At 39.7% G+C, this 21,826-nt stretch overlaps 2 protein-coding genes across 5 annotated transcripts in view; both read right to left on the bottom strand.

The window, feature by feature from the left end:
- KIAA1671 (KIAA1671 ortholog) overlaps positions 1-21,826 on the bottom strand; it is a 160,153-nt gene that overhangs the window by 57,164 nt on the left and 81,163 nt on the right. The window contains exon 1 of one of the 3 annotated variants that reach the window (XM_048821758.2): positions 6,822-8,314. The exons of the other annotated variants lie outside the window; for them this stretch is intronic. Coding sequence (XP_048677715.1) covers positions 6,822-7,106 — 285 coding nt within the window. The 5' untranslated portion in view covers positions 7,107-8,314. Of the gene's footprint in view, positions 1-6,821; positions 8,315-21,826 lie in introns of those variants that run through there. 3 annotated transcript variants of the gene reach the window in all.
- CRYBB2 (crystallin beta B2) overlaps positions 1-21,826 on the bottom strand; it is a 119,508-nt gene that overhangs the window by 85,162 nt on the left and 12,520 nt on the right. The gene's annotated exons all lie outside the window — the stretch shown is intronic.

Here is a 21,826-nt window from a genome sequence, read left to right as displayed (position 1 = left end):
ATTTGAGATCCAAGTGACTATAGCCAAGTTTTGCAGCTTCTGTTTTTTGTTTGAAAATTATCTCTCAGAAAATTAAGACAATGCAGTTCTTCAAGATACTACTTGTTTACACTGCATTTTGGGAGCTCAGCTTTGTTTATCCCCCCAAAAGGGGATGTGTCTTTTGACATTCCCAGGAACATTTCATAAGCAACATAGTTTAGGCCCAGGAACATCCTCAGTATTTCCTCCAAGATTCTTAAGAATGGGGCAACCCAATGTGTTCCCCCAAAAGCGGGAGAGGCTTGGAAAGAAAGGAAACAATACACCTGTGACTGCTGCTTTTGTTATAACCAGAGACCAAATTATAGATGTAGCAGAAGCAGCAGGTTTTATGGGAAAGGAATAATGGAGGTAGAAAATATGGCATAGCCAATATACTTTTGGCTTTGGATGAAACCATGGCAAATCACAGGATAATGTAAACTCTTAGCGGACAAATTAAATGTGGAATAGTAAAAGTACTACAGGAAAAAAGTCTCTCAAACATCTTAGAAATGCTTTCTGCTGAATAAAGCCAAAACTGTACATTTACAATCATAATCTTGCATTGCCGTTTGCATTGTTTATAGCTTAGTAGAAACTGGCTCTTTGGTATGACAAATGTATAGCGATTTAAGGATTCTTAGATTGGAATTTAGGGGCCATCTTTTTGTTCTGTGATTGAACAGTGTCTAACCCAATGGGGTCCTGGGGTCCATGCCTGGGGCACCTATGGTAATATAAATAATAAATTAAAAACATATTTGGGGTCCTTATATCACTTGACTGACCTGGCACAAACAACAGTTCACACACAAAAAAATACAAAACAAATAAAATAAATAAATCAATCTATATATAGATTCTGTTGATTCAAGTTCATGCTATCCAATAGTGGTCTCACACAAGGCCATCTATTCCGCTGGTTTTTATTTTAGAAATAAAGGTTTGAAATGATAATATTTTGAAATTAGAAATGATTGCTGTAAACTGAAAATTGGACTCACAATGTGCTCTGTTTAAGGTCTTGTACCCTCATGTAAACCAGCAGGACAGTGGGGTGGGAGGAGGTATTGTTTCATATTCTCTGTGTGTATATAAAGTCTGCTGCAGTTTCCACGGTATGCATCCGATGAAGTGAGCTGTAGCTCACGAAAGCTCATGCTCAAATAAATTGGTTAGTCTCTAAGGTGCCACAAGTACTCCTTTTCTTTTTGTGAATACAGACTAACACGGCTGTTACTCTGAAACTAAAAAACTAGATTTTGAATTAGGCATTTCCTTCCAGACTTCCTTCCTGAGAAATCTGTAGTAGAACCTCTTCACCGGGCAGCTAGAGACAGCAAAGAATGTCAAGATTTTGACTGATGTCAGGAAGTTAGTGCTGCCAAAATTACTAAATCTGAAATTTTGAAGAGATGTAAACAAAGAAAAGGGAAGGACCAGAAAAGAAAAGCACCAAAGAGAGGAAAGGAGATTTCACAATAGAAGAATCTAACATTTACACCAAAAACAATTTTGTTGATCTATCATGGTGTGTCTATTCCCTGAGCTGTTTCTCTAGTTATTCTCCCTCATAGCCCAGTATCTGCTTCTGCAAGATCCAGACAGAAGTTACTGCCCCTGATCCTCAGCTGAAGCCAAGAACTGAAGCATGTGGTCCAAGGAGGTGAAGGTTATTTTAAGTCACCTTTCCACTCCCTGATTCTGGGACTTCTCTGTGCTAGGTTAGACCTCTAGTGCAATTTAGCACTACTGCAATGATACATGTGAGCTCTAGCTGCATGAAGGGGGAAGTATAGGAAATACTGAGACGGTGTCACCTGTGGATTGCCCTAGGCTAGAAAATCTTTTAAGAGACAAGTAAGCCTAAATTAAATCATTAGAGCATTGTGAAGCTTCCTGGTGGCTGGGGAGGACCTGGCCCATCATGCAGTGTTTGTTACATCAGTCTGTGGCCATGGAAATTGAATTACAAACTCTGCATGAAAACATGTCTGCAGGGTTCCACAGGAGATAAAAGAGAAATCACTGATTTCAGTACAAAATAATTAGCAAATATGGAAAAATAAAACTATGGAAAAGAAGCATCCAGTCTAATCCTTTAAGTATGATGTACCTGAAAAATTATTAAAATTCTTCAAAATGGTACCATGAGGCAACTCACATAGCAAGAAAACACACACGTGATCATTTCACAGATCAGCCTGTCATCTCCTAATGCACTGGAATATATTTTAATAGGTATTCTATGAGGAAGGTCCAGAGATTTTCATGGAAGGGATTGGCACAAAGGGAAGGAGTGGATACATTTTTTTTAAGATAAAAATTATTACTGCACAGTCTTCCACTTCACCCAAACTACTTTTGGGGGCATTGGTATTCTTAGATAAACTGTAATTTCAGGCTATGTAGTTCACCTTCAGTTTTGCAAGTTCCTTGGTGTCTTGTACAACACTGAGCATTCAATCAGCGTTATACTGCAGTGGAACACAAGAATTCAACTCCACCTAGAAAGGATTGGGTGCCAGTCTGAGGACAGCTAGCTCCCAAACTAGTAAGCAAAAGCTTATCTTCATTGTCATTTGAAAGTACAGCACAAAAAGTATCAACAGCAAACTTACACAACCACTGTAAAAATGATTAACAACTAATCCATTTATGTTGGATTACACATAGTTTTAACTACATTGGTATTTAATAAAAATTTGTAAGTGATTTCATGGAGTTACTAAAATAAATTCCAATTTCATAGAATCATAAAATATCAGGATTGGAAGGGACCTTAGGAGGTCATCTAGTCCAACCCCCTGCTCAAAGCAGGACCAATCCCCAACTAAATCATCCCAGCCAGGGCTTTGTCAAGCCTGACCTTATAAACTTCTAAGGAAGGAGATTCCACCACCTCCCTAGGTAACACATTCCAGTGTTTCACCACCCTCCTAGTGAAAAAGTTTTTCCTAATATCCAACCTAAACCTCCCCCACTGCAACTTGAGACCATTACTCCTCGTTTTATCATCCGCTACCACTGAGAACAGTCTAGAGCCATCCTCTTTGGAACCCCCTTTCAGGTAGTTGAAAGCAGCTATCAAATCCCCCCTCATTCTTCTCTTCCGCATACGAAACAATCCCAGTTCCCTCAGCCTCTCCTTATAAGTCATGTGTTCCAGTCCCCTAATCAATTTTGTTGCCCTCCGCTGGACGCTTTCCAATTTTTCCACATCCTTCTTGTAGTGTGGGGCCCAAAACTGAACACAGTTCTCCAGATGAGGCCTCACCAGTGTCAACTAGAAGGGAACGATCACATCCTTCAATCTGCTGGCAATGCCCCTACTTATACATCCCAAAATGCCATTGGTCTTCTTGGCAACAAGGGCACACTGTTGACTCATATCCAGCTTCTCATCCACTGTAACCCCTAGGTCCTTTTCTGCAGAACTGCTGCCTAGCCATTCGGTCCCTAGTCTGTAGCGGTGCATGGGAGTCTTCCATCCTAAGTGCAGGACTCTGCACTTGTCCTTGTTGAACCTCATCAGATTTCTTTTGGCCCAATCCTCTCATTTGTCTAGGGCCCTCTGTATCCTATCCCTACCCTCCAGCGTATCTATCTCTCCTCCCAGTTTAGTGTCATCTGCAAACTTGCTGAGGGTGCAATCCACACCATTCTCTAGATCATTAATGAAGATATTGAACAAAACCAGCCCCATGACCGACTCTTGGGGCACTCCACTTGATACCGGCTGCCAACTAGACATGGAGCCATTGATCACTACCCGTTGAGCCCGACAATCTAGCCAGCTTTCTATCCACCTTATTGTCCATTCATCCAGCCCATACTTCTTTAACTTACTGGCAAGAGTACTGTGGGAGACCATGTCAAAAGCTTTGCTAAAGTCAAGGAACAACATGTCCACTGCTTTTCCCTCATCCACAGAGCCAGTTATCTCATCATAGAAGGCAATTAGATTAGTCAGGCATGACTTGCCCTTGGTGAAACCATGCTGACTGTTCCTGATCACTTTCCTCTCCTCTAAGTGCTTCAAAATTGATTCCTTGAGGACCTGCTCCATGATTTTTCCGGGGACTGAGATGAGGCTGACTGGCCTGTAGTTCCCAGCATCCTCCTCCTTCCCTTTTTTAAAGATGGGCACTACATTAGCCTTTTTCCAGTCATCCGGGACCTCCCCCGCTCGCCATGGGTTTTCAAAGATAATGGTCAATGGCTTTGCAATCACATCCGCCAACTCCTTTAGCACTCTCGTATGCAGCGCATCCGGCCCCATGGACTTGTGCTTGTCCAGCTTTCCTAAATAGTCCCGAACTACTTCTTTCTTCACAGAGAGCTGGTCACCTCCTCCCCATGCTGTGCTGCCCAGTGCAGCAGTCTGGGAGCTGACCTTGTTCATGAAGACAGAGGCAAAAAAAGCATTGAGTACATTAGCTTTTTCCACATCCTCTGTCACTAGGTTGCCTCCCTCATTCAGTAAGGGGGCCACACTTTCCTTGACTTTCTTCTTATTGCTAACATACCTGAAGCAACCCTTCTTGTTACTCTTAACATCTCTTTCTAGCTGCACCTCCAGGTGTGATTTGGCCTTCCTAATTTCACTCCTGCATGCCAGAGCAATATTTAGCCCCAGTCAGAAAGATAAAATTGCTGTGAAAGTACAGCCAGATACTGAATCATACTGAATATAAACTCCATTATGTAGGGACTTTTATTTTTAAGAATTGTTTTAGGATGACAACAATCAAAACGAAGCTTGTAATTCTAAGTCCCTATATCCCTAGGCTATTTTGGTTAAACTGAATCATGCAAATGCTTAACTTTGAAAATATTGATATTATTTCAGTTAAACTACTCACATACTTAAAGTTAAACACATACATAAATGTTTGCAGGATTCAGACCTAAAGTGGCTCTGGTGCCTACCTGCATGAGCAGTAAGTTCAAAGGCCACCCTACCTTTCAGGAAGATTTTCTACGCTGTAAGCAGTGGGAAGTTTTGCTGTGTTACTTCTAAATGACCTGTTAAGCAAGAGGCAGACTCCATTCCTTTCTATTTCTGAAACCATATATTTGTATCACTTTCGCACGATAATTTTAAATTGTTTTTCATTTTGACAACTCTAATTGTGTATTGTCACAATTTCCCATGAGGTGCTTCCCCCCCGGCCCATTACATTTGTTTCCAACTAAACTTGCCTCTTTCCTGCTTTTGTGCTTCTTTGACAACACATCTTTTTCAGTTTCTTTACCTGAGCTGCCAAACAGTAAATGAATAACAAGTCAGACCAATAAAGTTTTTTAGTTTTATTGCTGATGAAATATTAGCAGGATTTGTGTGTGCAGATGCCACACCTTTCTGAGGAATGCATGCTTTACATAAAGCACACGATGAACAAATCCTAATTAGCCCCCATCAACTCTATCCATGCCTCTAGGCTTTAGGAAGGCATATTGCTTTCTAAAAAAAATTCTGAACAAGTTCACATGATAGGGCCATTCATGGTTTATCTAGACACTAGAAATGAAGGGCTTGATCCTGCTCCCATTGAAATCAAGGTAAAACTCCCTTCTTTCAATGGTGCAAAAGCAAGCCCTAAATCAGAAGTCTGCTTTACAATTTGTTGAACTATTCTTTAAATGTTTGTAGCCATTTATTAAATTCCTTCCCAATAAAAACATATGTTTAAAAGTGACTTGGCTCATTTAACCATTAGAATGAGCTGGGTGTTCTACCTTTTCTTTTAGTTCACTAGGAAAAGAGCAGTTGGAACTACCTGAAACCTTGTGGCTTTACAATGCATAGATACAGATTATGAACTACAGAGGTTTACCTTTTGCCCAAACAATTTACGGTGATTTGTCAACTAAGCCTGGCAGAAATCTGCTAGGTAGGAACAAGAGCAGGATCCCCAATCGCCATACCACTTCAGAGAGTCTCAAATTGACCTTTTATGTGGCCTGGAGAGTTCTTATCCCCTCATATGCATAAAAAACTCTTCCCTATGCAGTATGCATTTCTCTTATCACCTTGTCTTGTTAGTTATTTAAGAAGAAAGTGTGCATTTTCTGAAGATAACCCCACAAAAGAAAAAGACATTTAATCAAAAAATGGTTCCACCTGACCCAAAGTCATAGTGTATGGAGAGCAAGCCAGACCATCCTCACATGCTCTCATTAAATTATGCCCTGAAGATTCCAGTGTGGGCCATAAATTCTGTATTTCATAATACTAAAAAATTAATTATTATGTAAGAACAAACAAGCTTTTAGTCCCTTATTGGCCAATATTATTGGTTTACTATTAGCTGCAAGGTGATAGCACCTTGATTCTTTTTACCAGTCTACATTAATTATTTCACCTAAAACACTGTCATTAAAAATGAAAAGAACAGATGTACACATCAAGTAAGAAGCTACACTGGGCAAATGTGTTCCCCATCTGCATACCAAATACAAAGCAGCTTCGGACTAACTTTTGCCAATTACAGACTAGATCTTTGTCCTATCTTAGTTTTAAGAGAACACCAAAGTTAGTTTTTTGTCAAAAACTTGTATAAATTATCTTTGACCAATGAGAGTTAATGGAAATTTCTATTTACACTACAGAAAAAGCCCAGCTCATTTACAAACAGGCAGCATTACCAGTGTTTTGGAAAATATTTTTAAACTGAAAAGCTGACATGACACAGATCACTGTTCCTGGCCAAGATGCTGCCGTGAAAAACTTCCTTAATTTTTATCATAAAAGTTATCTACCTTTGGAGAACTAAAAAGGGGGCATTGCTTACAAGGTCTGGTGGCTCTGAACTGGCTTGCCTCTTCCTCAGGGAGGAGAACCTCTGCTGACTCCGCACTGAAAACCTTCGAAATGATTCTCTGCTCCGGGATGCAAAATGCCTGAAGGAGGAGGTTCGCTTGAAGGGAGTTCTGCTTCCACCCTCCCCGCTAGTCCGTTCATGAGCAACTGCAGTTGTGACTAAATTTAGTGCCTCCTGTAAGGATCTACGCACTGTCCCCATCCACTGGGTCATGTGAGTTTGTGCCACTGTCAGTTTGTCTCCAAGGTAATCCATTGTTCCAGGGGGAGAAAAAAAAAAAAAGAGGGGATCAATATTCAATGTCAATTTATTCTTTTTAATTCTCTATACTCCTCACAGCGCTGTTTGTTTTGCAGAAAAATAGTCTATAAAATATTTTTGACAGTCTAGTGTAAATAAATAGCACTAGACTAAAACATTGACGTCAGTATTTTTAAATAACAGAAGGTATATGTGGTGGAGGTTGGTATTTCTCAAATAAAGAAATAAAAAGGCATATCTTCTTACTTACAAATCAGATTTCCAATTACCAAAGAACCTCATCAAAATAAATTTAATTTTTTTATCAGCCATGTAAACAAAAGAAAATTAAGGTTTAACTTCTGAAAATAGTTACTTGAAAACAGTTTGTCTATTTACAAGCATAGAATTGTTCTCTTACTTTCTCATTGCAGAACAGGAAAAAACACAGCTCCTTTTAAAGCCAAGACATATGTATATTTTTAATATTAGAATTCTAGAAGGAATCTTATTCTTCTTGCCCGGCAGGCTTTCAGGCAACAGTATGTTTCACAGATTTCTGATTCTTTCATACAATCCATTCACTGGACAAAGTGATACGGTCTTCTGACCAATAAATCCAAGTCTTTTACTACGAAGCCAGGTATCCGTGATCACAGAATCCCCTTCTCACAGGTCACACTTAATCCTCAGAACCATGTTAGGAGATTTTCATTTCCGGAGGCACACAAATCCCAAGATAGTCAGGCAAAATGAAGCTGAAGGGGAACTGTGTTAAGTCTGCTGCCTTCAAGACTGGACTTGCCGGCTGCTCAGAGCCTGCCAAAAGATCTTCTGGATGACATCAGCTCTCTTCTTGGAAGGGGGCTTCGGAACGGAGGAATGTAGCAGGGAATGATAAACTGCTGTACAAGTAGTCAGCAGAGAGACTTTCTCCACCCCATTACAAGTCGCTACACACTTTCGCTCCTCTCTCTATACCACTAGGAAACACACTCTTGAGGATGTTGTTGGCTAGCACAGCAGCCTGCAAGCCCATCTGAATCTTACAAATCAAGAGCCTACCATGCTCTGAATTCTCCCTGAATAAGGCTCGAGAGGCTATAAGCAGATGAAAAACTGCTGCTGCCTTTGGTATCCTAATCTGTTCAGTCAGTTCCTTCCCTTTCTCTCCTCCTCCTCTAGAGGAAAAACAATGAGCTAGGTGAAACAGCCGCAGAGGTCTGCCTAAGGAAGGATCTGGGCTGGGCTTTATTATAGTACAGGCAGGATTGCCATGGCAACCAAGGGAACAGCATCTGCCTGCTGCCTGGGCAGGCAGGAGAGTTGAACAGATCTATTGGAATGATTCATAGTTTGCATATGTCACGTGTACTTACTGATTTTAACCCTTCCCTAGAACTGCGATAGAAACATTTCAGTGAATGGACATTTTAGCAAACCGCCAGAGACACTACCGTACATTAAAATGCAGCAGCTGAGCAGCAGAAAGCTGTGAACAGAGATGACATTATAAATGCAGGCGCTATAAATCTTAAGACTTCTAGAATATTTGCCATGTGCTATTTTTGTTCACAAATTTTAAAAAACTACTTTTTGCTCAGTGACCTTTCTTACATTATGAAACATTCATAACAGATAATGATTAACCCAGAGTATCAAAGAAAAGCTTCAAAGATCTATTCATCCGTCTATAGTTTTCTACATGAATTACATGAGAAATAATGTTTTAAGGTTAGTTTTAGTTATTTTAACTGTTATACAAGTTTCTATTCTTAGACAAAACCAAAGTAAGTTTCCACATTTGACATTCCCATATATACTTTTGAAGATTCTCAAAAATCCTGACATCAAAGGAGATACACTATGACTGATAATAGGATTTAAAGGTCATCAATTCCAAGATGTTAGAAAATGCATTTCAAGGAAATTCTAGATTCTACTTTCAAACAAAACAAGAGCTACCAAAACAAAAATCGAGTGACGTTTTAGGACAGCAGAGCCTTCAGATGTTTGACGTAGGGTGTCATGTGTATACTAATTCCCACTCTATTTCTAGAAAAAAACTGGAAGACCAGTACATGGGACAAGTTTTGCTGACCATGCCAAATGTATGTGAAATATCCCAAATTTGTCCGCGTAATGGTTTAACTGTGTCAGATTTTCACAATCAACAATGACAGCATGTAACATATGGAAGTCAAATGTCCATTGCTCAAGATGGAAATTCTGGAATAATCAATTCAAAAGAACAGCAGAAATAAGTATGTATAAGGAATACTAAGGTTCTATCAAACTAACAAACTACATGTCCAAGGGCTTCAAAGTTAAGATCATAACTGTAATTCACCATGAAAAGGAAAGGTGCAAGTATGGAGACAAGGAATGGATGTTCACTTTAAAGTTTCCTTGTTTTTTGTTTCTATCACAAGCTAGCATTTTAGTTAATGTCTCTCTCTCTCTGGTGCAGTCCTTCCAGGAAGATTATGAAATGCATATTTAACTGACAAACGAGCAGCTTCTGTATATTTTCCTGACATAGCTTCCAGCGGGCTGTTTCACAATGACAGAAAAATACTATTTAGACCTTGGTAAGAAGAATGTGTAACAAACAAACAAAGCACAACACAATGCCACAAAAGGAACCAATGTGACTTATTGGGGGAAATAGGATTTCTCCTTCTTCAAAATACATATTATTGACACTGCATTTCATCATGTCACTTGGATTGAGCCACGACAACCTGTTTCTAGTCTTAAACCTGTCCAGTCACAGGGATTTTCACAATACATTTATGGCCCAATAACAACTAAACTAAGGCTTTGTCCACACTACAAAGTTTTGTCGGGAAAAATTGCCTTTTGCCGACGAAACAGGGGAGGTGTCCACACTACAACGCTACTTTTGGTGGCAAAACTGCTGTTTTGTCGACAAAACAAAACCACCTCAACAAGAAGCATAAAGCTTTTTGTGTCAAAGTTAAAGCAACAAAGCATCAGTGCAGACTCTGCTGTTTGTTCTGTCGACAGAACTGGCTTCCCCCTGTATCCCACAATGCCTGCTGGGACCGCTCTGCTCACCGGTTTGATCTCTGCTGCCCTGCAGACATGCGCCCCTCCCTTTTCAAAGTTCCGGGAAGTATCTGACAGCTGAGCGTGCGGCTCCGTTGGGGGAACAAAAAGCAAATCGTTAATGTGGAAGGCTCCTGTTCCACCCTGCACTGGAGCACAGCGGCAGGCAGACTGCTGCTGCAGGGACAGGACTGCTGCGCTGCTTTGACAAGCCTCAGCACGGATTGCTCCCAGAGCAGCTCGGGATGTCGCTCCCCACAGATGAGGAGGCTGTGGGAGAACTCGGAGGAAATCACAGAGCCATAAGCAGGCAGGCAGAGCAGGCTGCTTCAGGAGAGACCAGTGTGCCGAGCAGAGCAAGGGGCTGATGTGGGGGTGGGAAGGTGACCCCCTCCCCCACCTCAGAATAGATCAGTCAGCCTGCTGTCTTCCCCGCCCCAGACACACCACTCTCCTCTCCCCCCACCCCTTCAGTTGGGTGAAAAGCAGCTGACAATCTACTTGGATGCCCCTGCAAGGATGGGATTGAGAAACCTGTGTCATGTGATGCTGTTCCTGTCCTATGAGGCACTGCAAACCCTTCCCAAAGCACCCTGTGGCCAGTTGCACAGTGGAATAGCTACCACAGTGCACTGCTCTCTGTGTCGATGCAAGAGCTGTTAGTGTGGATGCACCGGGACGACACAAGAAGCTAGTGTGGACATGCAACAGTGGTTTTAATTAAAGTGGCATAACTTTTGCGGACAAAACTTCATAGTGTAGACAAGGCCTAAAAAATAACTAAATGCCCCAACAACTATGTGGGTGAAAAAAAGACAATTACTGTGCTCTCAAAAGAAACGTGACAAAAGACGAAAAGACCCTATCACCAGTGGGTAAACACTTTTCACAAAGTGATCACTCCATATCTGACCTCTCAGTCCTCATCCTCAAAGGAAACCTGCACAACACTTTCAAAAGATGAGCCTGGGAACTTAAATTCATAACTCTGCTAGATACTAAAAATTGACTGCATAAAGACACTGGATTTATAGTTTATTGCAGCAATCTGTAACCCGCAATACCCCAGCTTTCCCCCACCCCATGACTGTTCAAGTGTTAATGGGCCACTTCTCACTGAATGGTCTCTTGAAGTATGTGTTAACTACCTATCCTACTTTGGATTTAGCTCTGACATTCTGAGGACATTTCCTAGACCAAAGATGAGCTCTGTGAAAGCCTGAAAGTTTGTCTGTCTCAGCAACAGAAATTGGTACAACAACAGATACTACCTCATCGAACTTGTCTCTCTAACGTCATGGGACCAACATGGCTACAACAACAATGCATACAATGTGCGTATGTGACAGATGTAAACATCAGACAAAAAAAATTTACACCAGAAGCGCTGAGACCACACTAACCAGAGCTTCACAAATAAACATTCATCAGAGCAGCAACAAAATGGTGGACACAAGAGAAAGAATATCTTGTCTCTTTACTTTATGTCCTACTGTGACTATTTTACCTTCCTCATGCTTTTATTATATTTTTTTTTGCGGGGGGAGAGGGAGGGAGAGAAGGTGTCAGAATAAGGGTGAGGTAAAGCATTTTGTATGGAATATTTACTTGTAGGGCAATAGCAGTATTTTAGGTTTGAATTAGTAAATCTATACAGAACAACAAAACAAATGAATAGCAAAATCTTCTAGAGCAAGATACTCTGTGGATTTTAGATTTCTGTAATGTTAATCAAGCACACAACTATTACAGTAAAAAAAAGAAATACGTGACATCATCGATTGTAATGAGTATGACTGAGAATAACTAAAATCATATTAAACATTATTTGAAATTCTGACTATTTTTGTGAAGTTCTTTAATAAATAGGTAAATAGAGACTTAGCACACTGGAACATTAAACATGACTTGCCACTTCTAGTTCCAGAGTGGATAAAGATCAATGATTTAAAAAAAACAAAACATTTTTTTGGTTTAAATTGGATTTTTTTGATAAAATGCTTTTTGAGAAAAAAATAATATCTAAAGATAAAGATATATTATAACTCGAAGATATCTCATCATGGAATACAGATTATAAATTCTATGGTATGAGACAATATATTCATGTAATGTTTAAGAAAAGTTTTGTAAATGAGTTCCAATAGTTCATGGATTAGGGACCCAATCATATGCAGTTCCAGGGGCTTCTGTATAGATTATTTAGGTTAATCTTTCTATCGACCCAATGGGGCTCAGTGCTCAGTCTAGAAGATACCATCAGACACGCTTAGTTTTGCAGTTCTCAAACTGGATTTATCTCTCCAGAGGTAACATGCTTGCTAACAGCAAAAATGTTTTTAAATAAATAATAGAGAGGTGAGAAATAACAGACCTCAACTCTGTTGTCCCTCTGCAAATGTGTGTACACATAGTCAATCCCTTACCTCTCTCTAAAAGTGCAAAGTTTCAAAAGGTTCAATGAATAGAAGATTGTTGGGGGCAGAATAGATCCGGAAAAGAAGAAGTCTGAAGATAAATGTGAGAAGTGAAGGACATATGATTTTTGTTAAAATATTATAGGTTTTCTGTTGAAAAAAAAATCCAGAATACTTAATGTTGTTGTTTTAGTTAAATAAAACAATTTAAATGTCTGTCTGGTGATGTTCTCCTCCTAATACAGCATGACAAGAAAATCCTCCAAATATTAATGATGAATCTATTGAATTGGAGATCATTCACCTCCCAATGACTTCAGAAATATCTGCTTCAATTACCTTTAGTAAATGAAATAACCAAACAATCATTCATTTTCTGATATAGCTGTAAAACTAATCTGAAAAGTTTTCAAAATAAATTGCTGTTTAAAAATGTATGTGTACCTTCTAAAAATGAAACCTACATCTATCTCTGAGTTGTGAAGAATATATATTAAGGTTATAACAACCAACAAGAATGCACTTCTATGTAGAAAACCATGATTAAATAGAGTCTTCCTGGCTAGTGATTTAAATCATGATTTAAATCAATTTGATTTGTGACAAAGTTCCTTCTCTATCTTGGTGGGTCTTGCGCTTATTGGCAGTTTTGCTCACCTTGGAGCTTCACGGCAGCCCTCAGTTTGGCCGTTTTCGTGAACCCACAATCCAGGTCAACTCCTCTTGTGTCTGACCAGGAGTTGGGAGGTTTGGGGGGAACCCGGGCCAGCCCTCTACTACGGGTTCCAGCCCAGGGCCCTGTGGAATGCAGCTGTCTAGAGTGCTTCCTGGAACAGCTGTATGACAGCTACAACTCCCTGGGCTACTTCCCCATGGCCTCCTCCCAACACCTTCTTTATCCTCACCATAGGACCTTTCTCCTGGTGTCTGATAATGCTTGTATACCTCAGTCCTCCAACAGTACGCATTCTCACTCTCAGCTCCTAGTGCCTCTTGCTCCCAGCTCCTCACACATGCACCACAAATTGAAGTGAGCTCCTTTTTAAACCCAGGTGCCCTAATTAGCCTGTCTTAATTGATTCTAGCAGCTTCTTGATTGGCTGCAGGTGTTCTAATCAGCCTGTCTTAATTGTCTCCAGAAGATTCTTGATTGTTCTGGAACCTTCCCTGTTACCTTACCCAGGGAAAAGGGACCTAGTTAACCTGGGGCTAATATATCTGCCTTCTCTCACTCTCCTGTAGCCATCAGGCCTGACCCTGTCACAGATTTAAATCATGATTTAAATCAAATCCACCCTGTCTAGTTCAATTTAGTTATGCATGACTTTGTGACAATCAGTACTACAAAAAGCATTCTTTTACCTGCCTCTCCTAGTTAACTAGGAAGCATGACTTAATAACACAGCCTTATTTGGGGGTTGAATTTTTATTTCATTTCCATATTCTGAACTAGTATCACTCTGTGAAAGAGCTTCATTAACTAACAAGTAAGATCTTTGAAAATCTTAACATGATCTTAGTCATTTTAAGAACAATTGAAAAAAATACTTGTAAAAGCAAGCTTCAGAACACATTAAGAATTAGAGCTCATTTTAAATTTCGGAAAAGGAAAAGTGGGTATTGCCATGTGGATTTCCGTCTTCTTCATATGCTCAGTCCTAACAGACAATAGGGCCAGTAATGTCTGAAGGATTATTCTAACTATATCATGTTAATTAACAATGCTTCTCTCTTGCATACAATAAGGTAATACAATATTATGTATCTTGCCAGGAATCAGTTAATATTTTAGATTATGACTTTAATATTAGATAAAAGACCTAATATTAAACTTTAGATCATAAATGTGAAAGGCAAATAAAGACAGCATCAGCACGATGTGATTGGTGCCTTTTACAAATAAAGTGTTTCTGTCTACCAGGGAAAGCTGATTCTTCATTCTTTTTATTATGCTTTCCTTGTTCTCTTCCCTTTCAGCCTTGCTTTTAATTTTTTTTTTAAACCATGTATTTTAGAGACAAAACTTCACTACTCTGGGTCATTTAACCACCCTAATCAAGCCTAGAATTGCATGGTTGTGTGGATGCCAAGGCTATTCCTACAGCTGTTTGCATGAAAGAGTAATAAAGTTATGATTACTGTGTGACTAATCTCCTTAAATTCCTCCTGAAGGCATTAGTTTATATTTGTAAGTGTACAGGCTTCACAAGAGCAGTGAAAAGTTCTATGTCTGAGGGTCATTGCTTAGTATAAACTGAGAATTATTACTGATCTGTAATACTGATATAATTAGTAACTTACATATGGTTATTGCACTTAAAGTATTTTACATCTCAGATTTCCCAAAGCTGGTCATAAACACTAATTACTTTTAGGTTGTAACCAAAATGAAATTGTATTAGCAAAAGTAAGTCCCCACATCATGGAGACCATCCCTTAACACAGCAAATATTGGGAGGTTTGTTTAAGTATGTTCTCATCATAGAGGTCAAATACTGTTTCTGAGCTTTGAAAAACAACTCAACCTATAGAGAAAGAGCGTTCCTATATTTACATAGCTTTTTCTTTAAAACAATCATTATCCATTGTTGCAATGACATGACTACGAGCTTACACTGTCCAGGAGGGACATGAACAGTGTAAATTGCACTTTTCTGGGGCAGCGACACTCGGACTGGGGATATGCGGGTGTTGCCCTGTATGTAATTCATGGATGGATTCATTTTATTCAGCCCAGAGTGATTTTACATGCTAGTGGCTGTGTAAGCAGAGCCTGGAGGAAGACACAGCAGCCCACATTGCACACTGGGGAATTTCACACACATGAACACATAACTAGACATAATAGTGTACTACTCCCACATATGCAAGAACTAATTATTACCAGAATGTAATTAATGGAAACAAAACTAAGTAAAATGTCTTAAACAATTAGGTGTTGAAAGGAAGTAGTCCCAGAACAAGCAACTGAAGCTTCTATAGTTTGTCTATAAAAAGTCCTTTAAAGCAGTGGTTTTTAACCAAGGATCCAGGGGCCCCTGGAGGGGCCACAGGCAGGTTCCAGGGGGTCCACCAAGCATGGCCAGTGTTAGATTCACCGGGGCCCATGGCAGAAAGCTGAAGCCCCGCTGCATGGAGCTAAAGCCTGGGGCCCTGAGCCCTGCCACCCAGTGCTGAAGCCAAAGCCTGAGCAACTTAGCTTCGCAGGGGCCCTTGTGGAATGGGGACCCAGGCAACTGCCTTGCTTGCTACCCTGTAACGCCAGCCCTGGCTTTTATATGCAGAAAACCAGTTGTTGTGGCACAGGTGAGCCTTGGAGTTTTTATAGCATGTTGGGGGGGCCTCAGAATGAAAAAGGTTGTGAACCCCTGCTTTAAAGCATATATGTAACTGTTTCCAAGACTCTAATTCATTTTGTCTTTTAGCTGCACAGCTGGTACTGTTTAGGTCTGTATAATTACTATTAAATAAGCTTTAAACAGATCAAGATACACCAAACTGAAATAAACAGGGGTAAATTAAAATTATTGCAGTGAATCACCTCACTCAAGTAATTAAAACGTGTTGTTAACTATCCATTTGTCATATACTTTAATTTCCTTTGGCATTCTCAGGAGGACATCCTCACTGGTGGGGAAGAGACATCCATGTTAGCGCTTGTACCTCAGTAACTAACTGAAAATACTTTACAAGCTCATAAAAAGCTCAAATATTTCCTCTATCAGGTGTTTCCACTGCTTTATTATGGTAGCACAAATATTACAAAATTCTCTCTCTAGAAACAGAAATTAGAGAACCTCTTTTGCTCTGTTTTATAGAAAAATGTATTATCTTCATCACTGTTTTATGCACAACAGAGTCATATTTATCTATTTCAGGACACCTCCGTAACTCATGCTATCATCATTACATATGAGAATGTTAACTAGTTTATTAGTTAAAAATAGTTGGTGTACAAGAGAATCTATTCCTGTCTATAAGCAAACATATAGTGAGAATGAAACGGCAATCTTTTAATAGAGTGGTGCTCTCAAACTGTGGAACTAGTCTGTAGAACTAGAGTAGAAGCAGTATCTTATTGCTACTTCAAAGATGAGGGGGGGAAATGAATTCAATCTCAAGCAGCAGATGAAGCACAACGTGTACTCCATGCTTGTGTTTAAATTTAAAATTAAATGCATGATGTGGACTTTAATTCATGGTCTCAGTCTCCTTCCCAGCAGCAAGTTCATCTTTACCAGTAAAAATAATGAACGAGGACTAATGCAGGCAGATCAGATGCAGGAGTATTTCAGTATCTGAGTAAATATGACCCTGGTTAGGGCATTCTAACCTATACTGCACTATATGGACTGGAAGCATAACGCCTTCCTCAGAAACATCCGCCACTTGCCACTGCCAGCGACAGGACTGATCCTGGCAGTGTCTACCTTCCTACATGGATTGCTTTCCCCTCCCATTCCAGTTAGCAAAAAGATGTAACTGATCTTGAAAGGACTCCACTACAACAGCCAACCAAAATGCAACAAAGCTTCAAAGATATAAATGAAGAGGATTTTGAAAGCTGTGATTTTCCGTACTGGAAGAGCCATGGGGTAACCATTTATGTTTTTAAGTTATGAAAAACACTGATCCAAGCAAATACATCATCTGTGCAAGAAGCACACAATTATTAAAAATAGAATTTAAGAGAAGATGGAAAACACCTTCACTGTAAAGCTAATAATATATGGAATTAATTATGAGAATGGCGTACCATAAAAGTGTGTTGATACTGAAGAGATCTTCCAAACACAGAAGAGAAATGTTAACTTGTTTTTACTGATTCAGGGCCTACCAAAATACATTGTGCTAGCAACTTCTTATATGTGCTTCTCAATTCAATTAAAGACATTGTTTTGGTTACATGCATGCTTTGTTTACTTCCCCTTTGGTCAATCTACACAAGCTTTCTCTAAAGCTTTTTCTCTGAAGTACAATGCTTGCCACTCTATAAATCTCGAGAATGTCAAGTTTCCAGGCTCCAAACATTTCTGTACAGAAGTCTCTTTAGCTAAGTAAGGAATTATTCCACACAACAAGTAGTACTGCACAAGGTGATTATCTCATGCTGAAGTCACCCTGGATTTGTCAAGGGTCTGCAATTCCAGAAAACACTTTCCACGAACATGCATTTCTAAATGGAACAGTATGACTAATTAGCACAGTAGAGCAAGTGACTATATTATTCAGACATTGTTGGATACCCATTTTTCTTTTATTAACATTTATTCCACCTACAACTTACAAATTCGCAACTGTGTGCAAAGAAATAACAATCCCCACTTTTTCTACCCACAGTGCAAACAAAATTCTAGATATTTAAATTAAATTTTCCCAAAAGCTGCTTTCAACTCTCAGTTCTTGCATGCCTTCAAATATGGGCAATTATATTAATTAATTAATGTTCACAGAAAGTTGGAAGGTCAGATTAGAATAGGCTTGTGTACAGCACAGCATGCCATGAAACATACCAAAAATATAAAACCTCAGTGGCTGGTGAAACTTAGATACTCAGCTTTTGTAGCATGTGTAAGGGTAAAGCCAGAACTAAAACCAGTCCCCTGCTGTTTCCCCAGTCATGACCCAGAATTTCACCATCAGCTCTCTAAATTAGGTAAACAGCAGTGGCTAAACAATTAATTTATTATTAATAATCTATCTACAGTTTAAGCATTTTCCAAGGTATCAGCGTGTCTCCAAACTTTAATTTTGTGCTGAAATATTGGCAGAGACCACTTCCATCTTGGCTCTGATTATTTCTTTGACTACATTACATTCTGGCTCCAGGAACTGTTAAAGACCTAAATCTGCCCTTGTAAGGCTGCAGTGATCTTGCATTCCGCACTGATTCTGGTTCTCTTTAATTAGTAATGGTACTTAGGTTAACCAGCTGCTTTTGACACTGCAGACTATTTAAAAACAATTAGAACACTGTGCCAACTTTGCAGCACAGCTCCTGGTTCACTTTGCATTTGGCGCACACTATAGCCAGTTTGTTACATATGCAACAAATCCCTAAGTCAACAGATATTTTGAGATGCCCCTTATTTTTGGCTCTCTGCTCTTCCACGTCTAAAAGATACTTTGCACTCAGCATTTACAAAGGAACTGTCAATACTGTAGACAGTTGTCCCAGGTTAGATTTAAACAACAACATATAAAATCCCATAATGTTAATATTTGTCACTCTTTTTTAAGTTGTTATATGAATTAAAAATTGCTGCAATATTCTGACAAATGAAATAAGACTCCAGATATTTTAGAAAACTTTCAAATGGTCTGCTATTTGTGAATACATCTCCTTTCCCTTTCACAGACTCATTTTTATTTGTTATTCCTCATACCTGTCTGACCACTACTGCTTGCCCCACATGCGCACATATCCTTTCACAACAGTGAAACCTGGAAAACTGCAAGAACTGTTGGAGAAACGTAGTTCAAGAGTTCTGTTTTTCAGTCCACACGAAAAGGCCTAAATTGCTTTTAAAAAAAATGTGAACAAAACTAGGTTAATACAAGATAATGAGGGCCTATAGCCAACATATGATCGTTTTTCTTCTACATCAGATGTATTATTCAGTTTCTTTAGAATTATTACACTCTCTTGCTAATTCTAATGCTCTGTTTCTTCCTCAACCTGACAGGCTACAAAAATCAGGACCACTGAGAAGAAGTCTCAGAAACCTCTAGGTTAGGGGAAGCTGTTTTGGCCAAGCTAAGTAAGTACACCATGTTTTACCAGGCTATAGGTGCCAGTAATATAAATGTCTCCAAATGTTGGGTCTAATCCCATGTCATTCATAGGGAACTAGGCGCTCTGTAGAATTACGGAAGTTCTCTCCAGGGCTAACAATGTAATGTTTGATGTGCTTTCACAATTTTTTTTTTTAATATGACTCACTGACCAAATAAACAAAAGTTTTCCCTTCACCTGTCCATGTAGCAATACTCTCTGCAAGTAGCTGCTCTGTTAAAATTTTCAAGACTGAGTTGGTTTGCTGTTAAAGTTAGCCCAAGAGCTATACGAAGGCCCAGGGAATTAAAACATACTGGAAATACTGATTGTGATCCTGCACTTTCAGGACTCTGTATTTGTCTATTTTCTTTGTCCAGACAGAATTCTAACTCCTTTGCAGCGTCCCAGATTATACTGAGGTAAAACAAGAGCAGTTTCACTTATCCTCCTATCTAGACTAATCATCAGCGTGGTCCCTGTGTTGGTCATATCTTCAGTTGTTTACACTACCTTGCTCATTCAGACCCCAAGAAGGAATCCACAGAGTTCAGCACAGCCAAAAGCTAGGAGATCTTTCCTGTAATGCAACAAACACTAAATATACACAACAACATAGGACACACATCCAATTTCCACATAAAACAAGTGACAATGCCTGCTCAAGAAAGGCTGAGGAGTGGAACAGCAGTGGTGTTTTCAGGTCAGAATTTGAGTGCAAGGACGATGTTCAGCACCTGCCTGCAATGGAATCTCTTGTGTAAACTGAAACAGTGGTTATCTCTGGTAATGTTTAAACAGAATGCTTGTTTCTGATTTCTGTTTAGTTTCCTATTGAAGATTTTAGATTTGTGGTTTTAGTTTTCAACGGTTCCCATTTGGGACATTTTAAATCCAGTTTACTGTCCTTAAAATTGGGGGGGGGGGGAGGGCAGGGGCTGAATACACTGCACTTACTGCACCTACAATTTATTTATTTTTTGCACTCAATTACAAAAGGGGAGCAGCAGTTTCCACTGATGGCTTTGGTTTTCCTCCCCCATGTGGTTTTTTTTATTATTCTATTCTACAGCCAGCATCTAAGTGACCAGTGGATGAGAAGTGAGTGTGTTGGCAACAGGTTATGGCTTTTCAGAAGGTACAGGAAATGGCTTATATTTAAACATGTAAACAGCAGTAGCTTACAGTCAAATACTTGAAAATATTTACCCAGATTACCAGAATGCATTTTCCTCTAACACTTGAGGGAAAATGTACCGTAATAGCAATAAAATCCTATATAATGGAATTATCGTAGTGGAGAAACACTGATTTGGGATCTGATGGCTCACATGATTTGTAATAGCTTACACAATATTTCTTTTCCTAACCATCAATTCAAACCCAAACCAGGACATCAGTGGCCAAAAGACTGTTAAGTGTTCATCTGACGTGGTCCAGTTCTTATTAGACAAGATACCCATCCCCATACAAAATACCACCTCAGACCTGGCACCCTTGTTAGCAGCATCAGGAGATGGGATAAGGACTGGAGCAGTCATTAACCAAACTTTAGAGCCATTAGCCATAGCCATCACTGGGCATTTCTAGCTATCATTCTGTAGCACAATATAGTACACGGACGGGGCCTGCCTTAGGGAAAATGGCGCTCTGGGAGAACTTTTTTTGGCACCCTTTAAGTACTGCTCCCCAAGCACCGGGTGGCCGCCCAACAGATGGAACAGCAAGCAGGTGGAGTCGAGACCATAGTGCCCTGGGTGGTTACCCACCCGTAAAGCTGGCCCTGTATATGGGAAAGGTCATTTGAATCCCAAGTATCATTTGCTCCCAGGCTATGGAGAACGCCCAAAATCAACACAATTCCTTAAGTATAGTGAAAGGGGAAGGAGGGTTGTATCCTTTGCACTAGTGCCACTAAATTGCTACTTTTGGGAGAAAAGAGAGTTCCAAAGAAGTCTCCTTAATGTGGGTTGAGACTGTTCCATTTATGTGTAAAGAAAGCCGGGGGGTGGGGGAGGAGCTTCCTGCTAGAGGCATAGAAGAGCATCAAGCAAACTCCTCACTATAGGGAGCAATTGGAAGGAAGACACTGGTGACTTTACATACAGACTGTGTTCCTGTGCTCACCACTCAGGTTTGGCTGCCATATCTCACTGTGATTAGGCATATTTTCAGGGTTATCAGAGGACAAGAGAAGGAACAAGGGGTGGCAAGACAACAGTAATTAAGGAAAGAAAAGAACAGCAACACTCCACAGCTCACAATGAGAATCACTATCAGTCACAGTAGGATTAACGGTTAAGAATATTAAGAGTTAAAATGTTAAAACTGATGAGGACCTTGAATGCACAAGAACCAGAACTCCTTCTACATTTGAAGAACTTCTACATTTCTCTTCCTTGCCTTCCCCACCTTTCCAAAAAATAAAAATAAAATGATCCAACAATGCGTGGCCAGAGTGCATCACCATC

The sequence above is a fragment of the Caretta caretta genome, chromosome 15, assembly GCF_965140235.1.
Source record: "Caretta caretta isolate rCarCar2 chromosome 15, rCarCar1.hap1, whole genome shotgun sequence".
In the NCBI taxonomy this organism is placed as follows: Eukaryota; Metazoa; Chordata; order Testudines; family Cheloniidae; genus Caretta; species Caretta caretta.
Note: the sequence above shows the minus strand (reverse complement) of the source record. Positions and strands in the feature narration are given on the sequence as shown.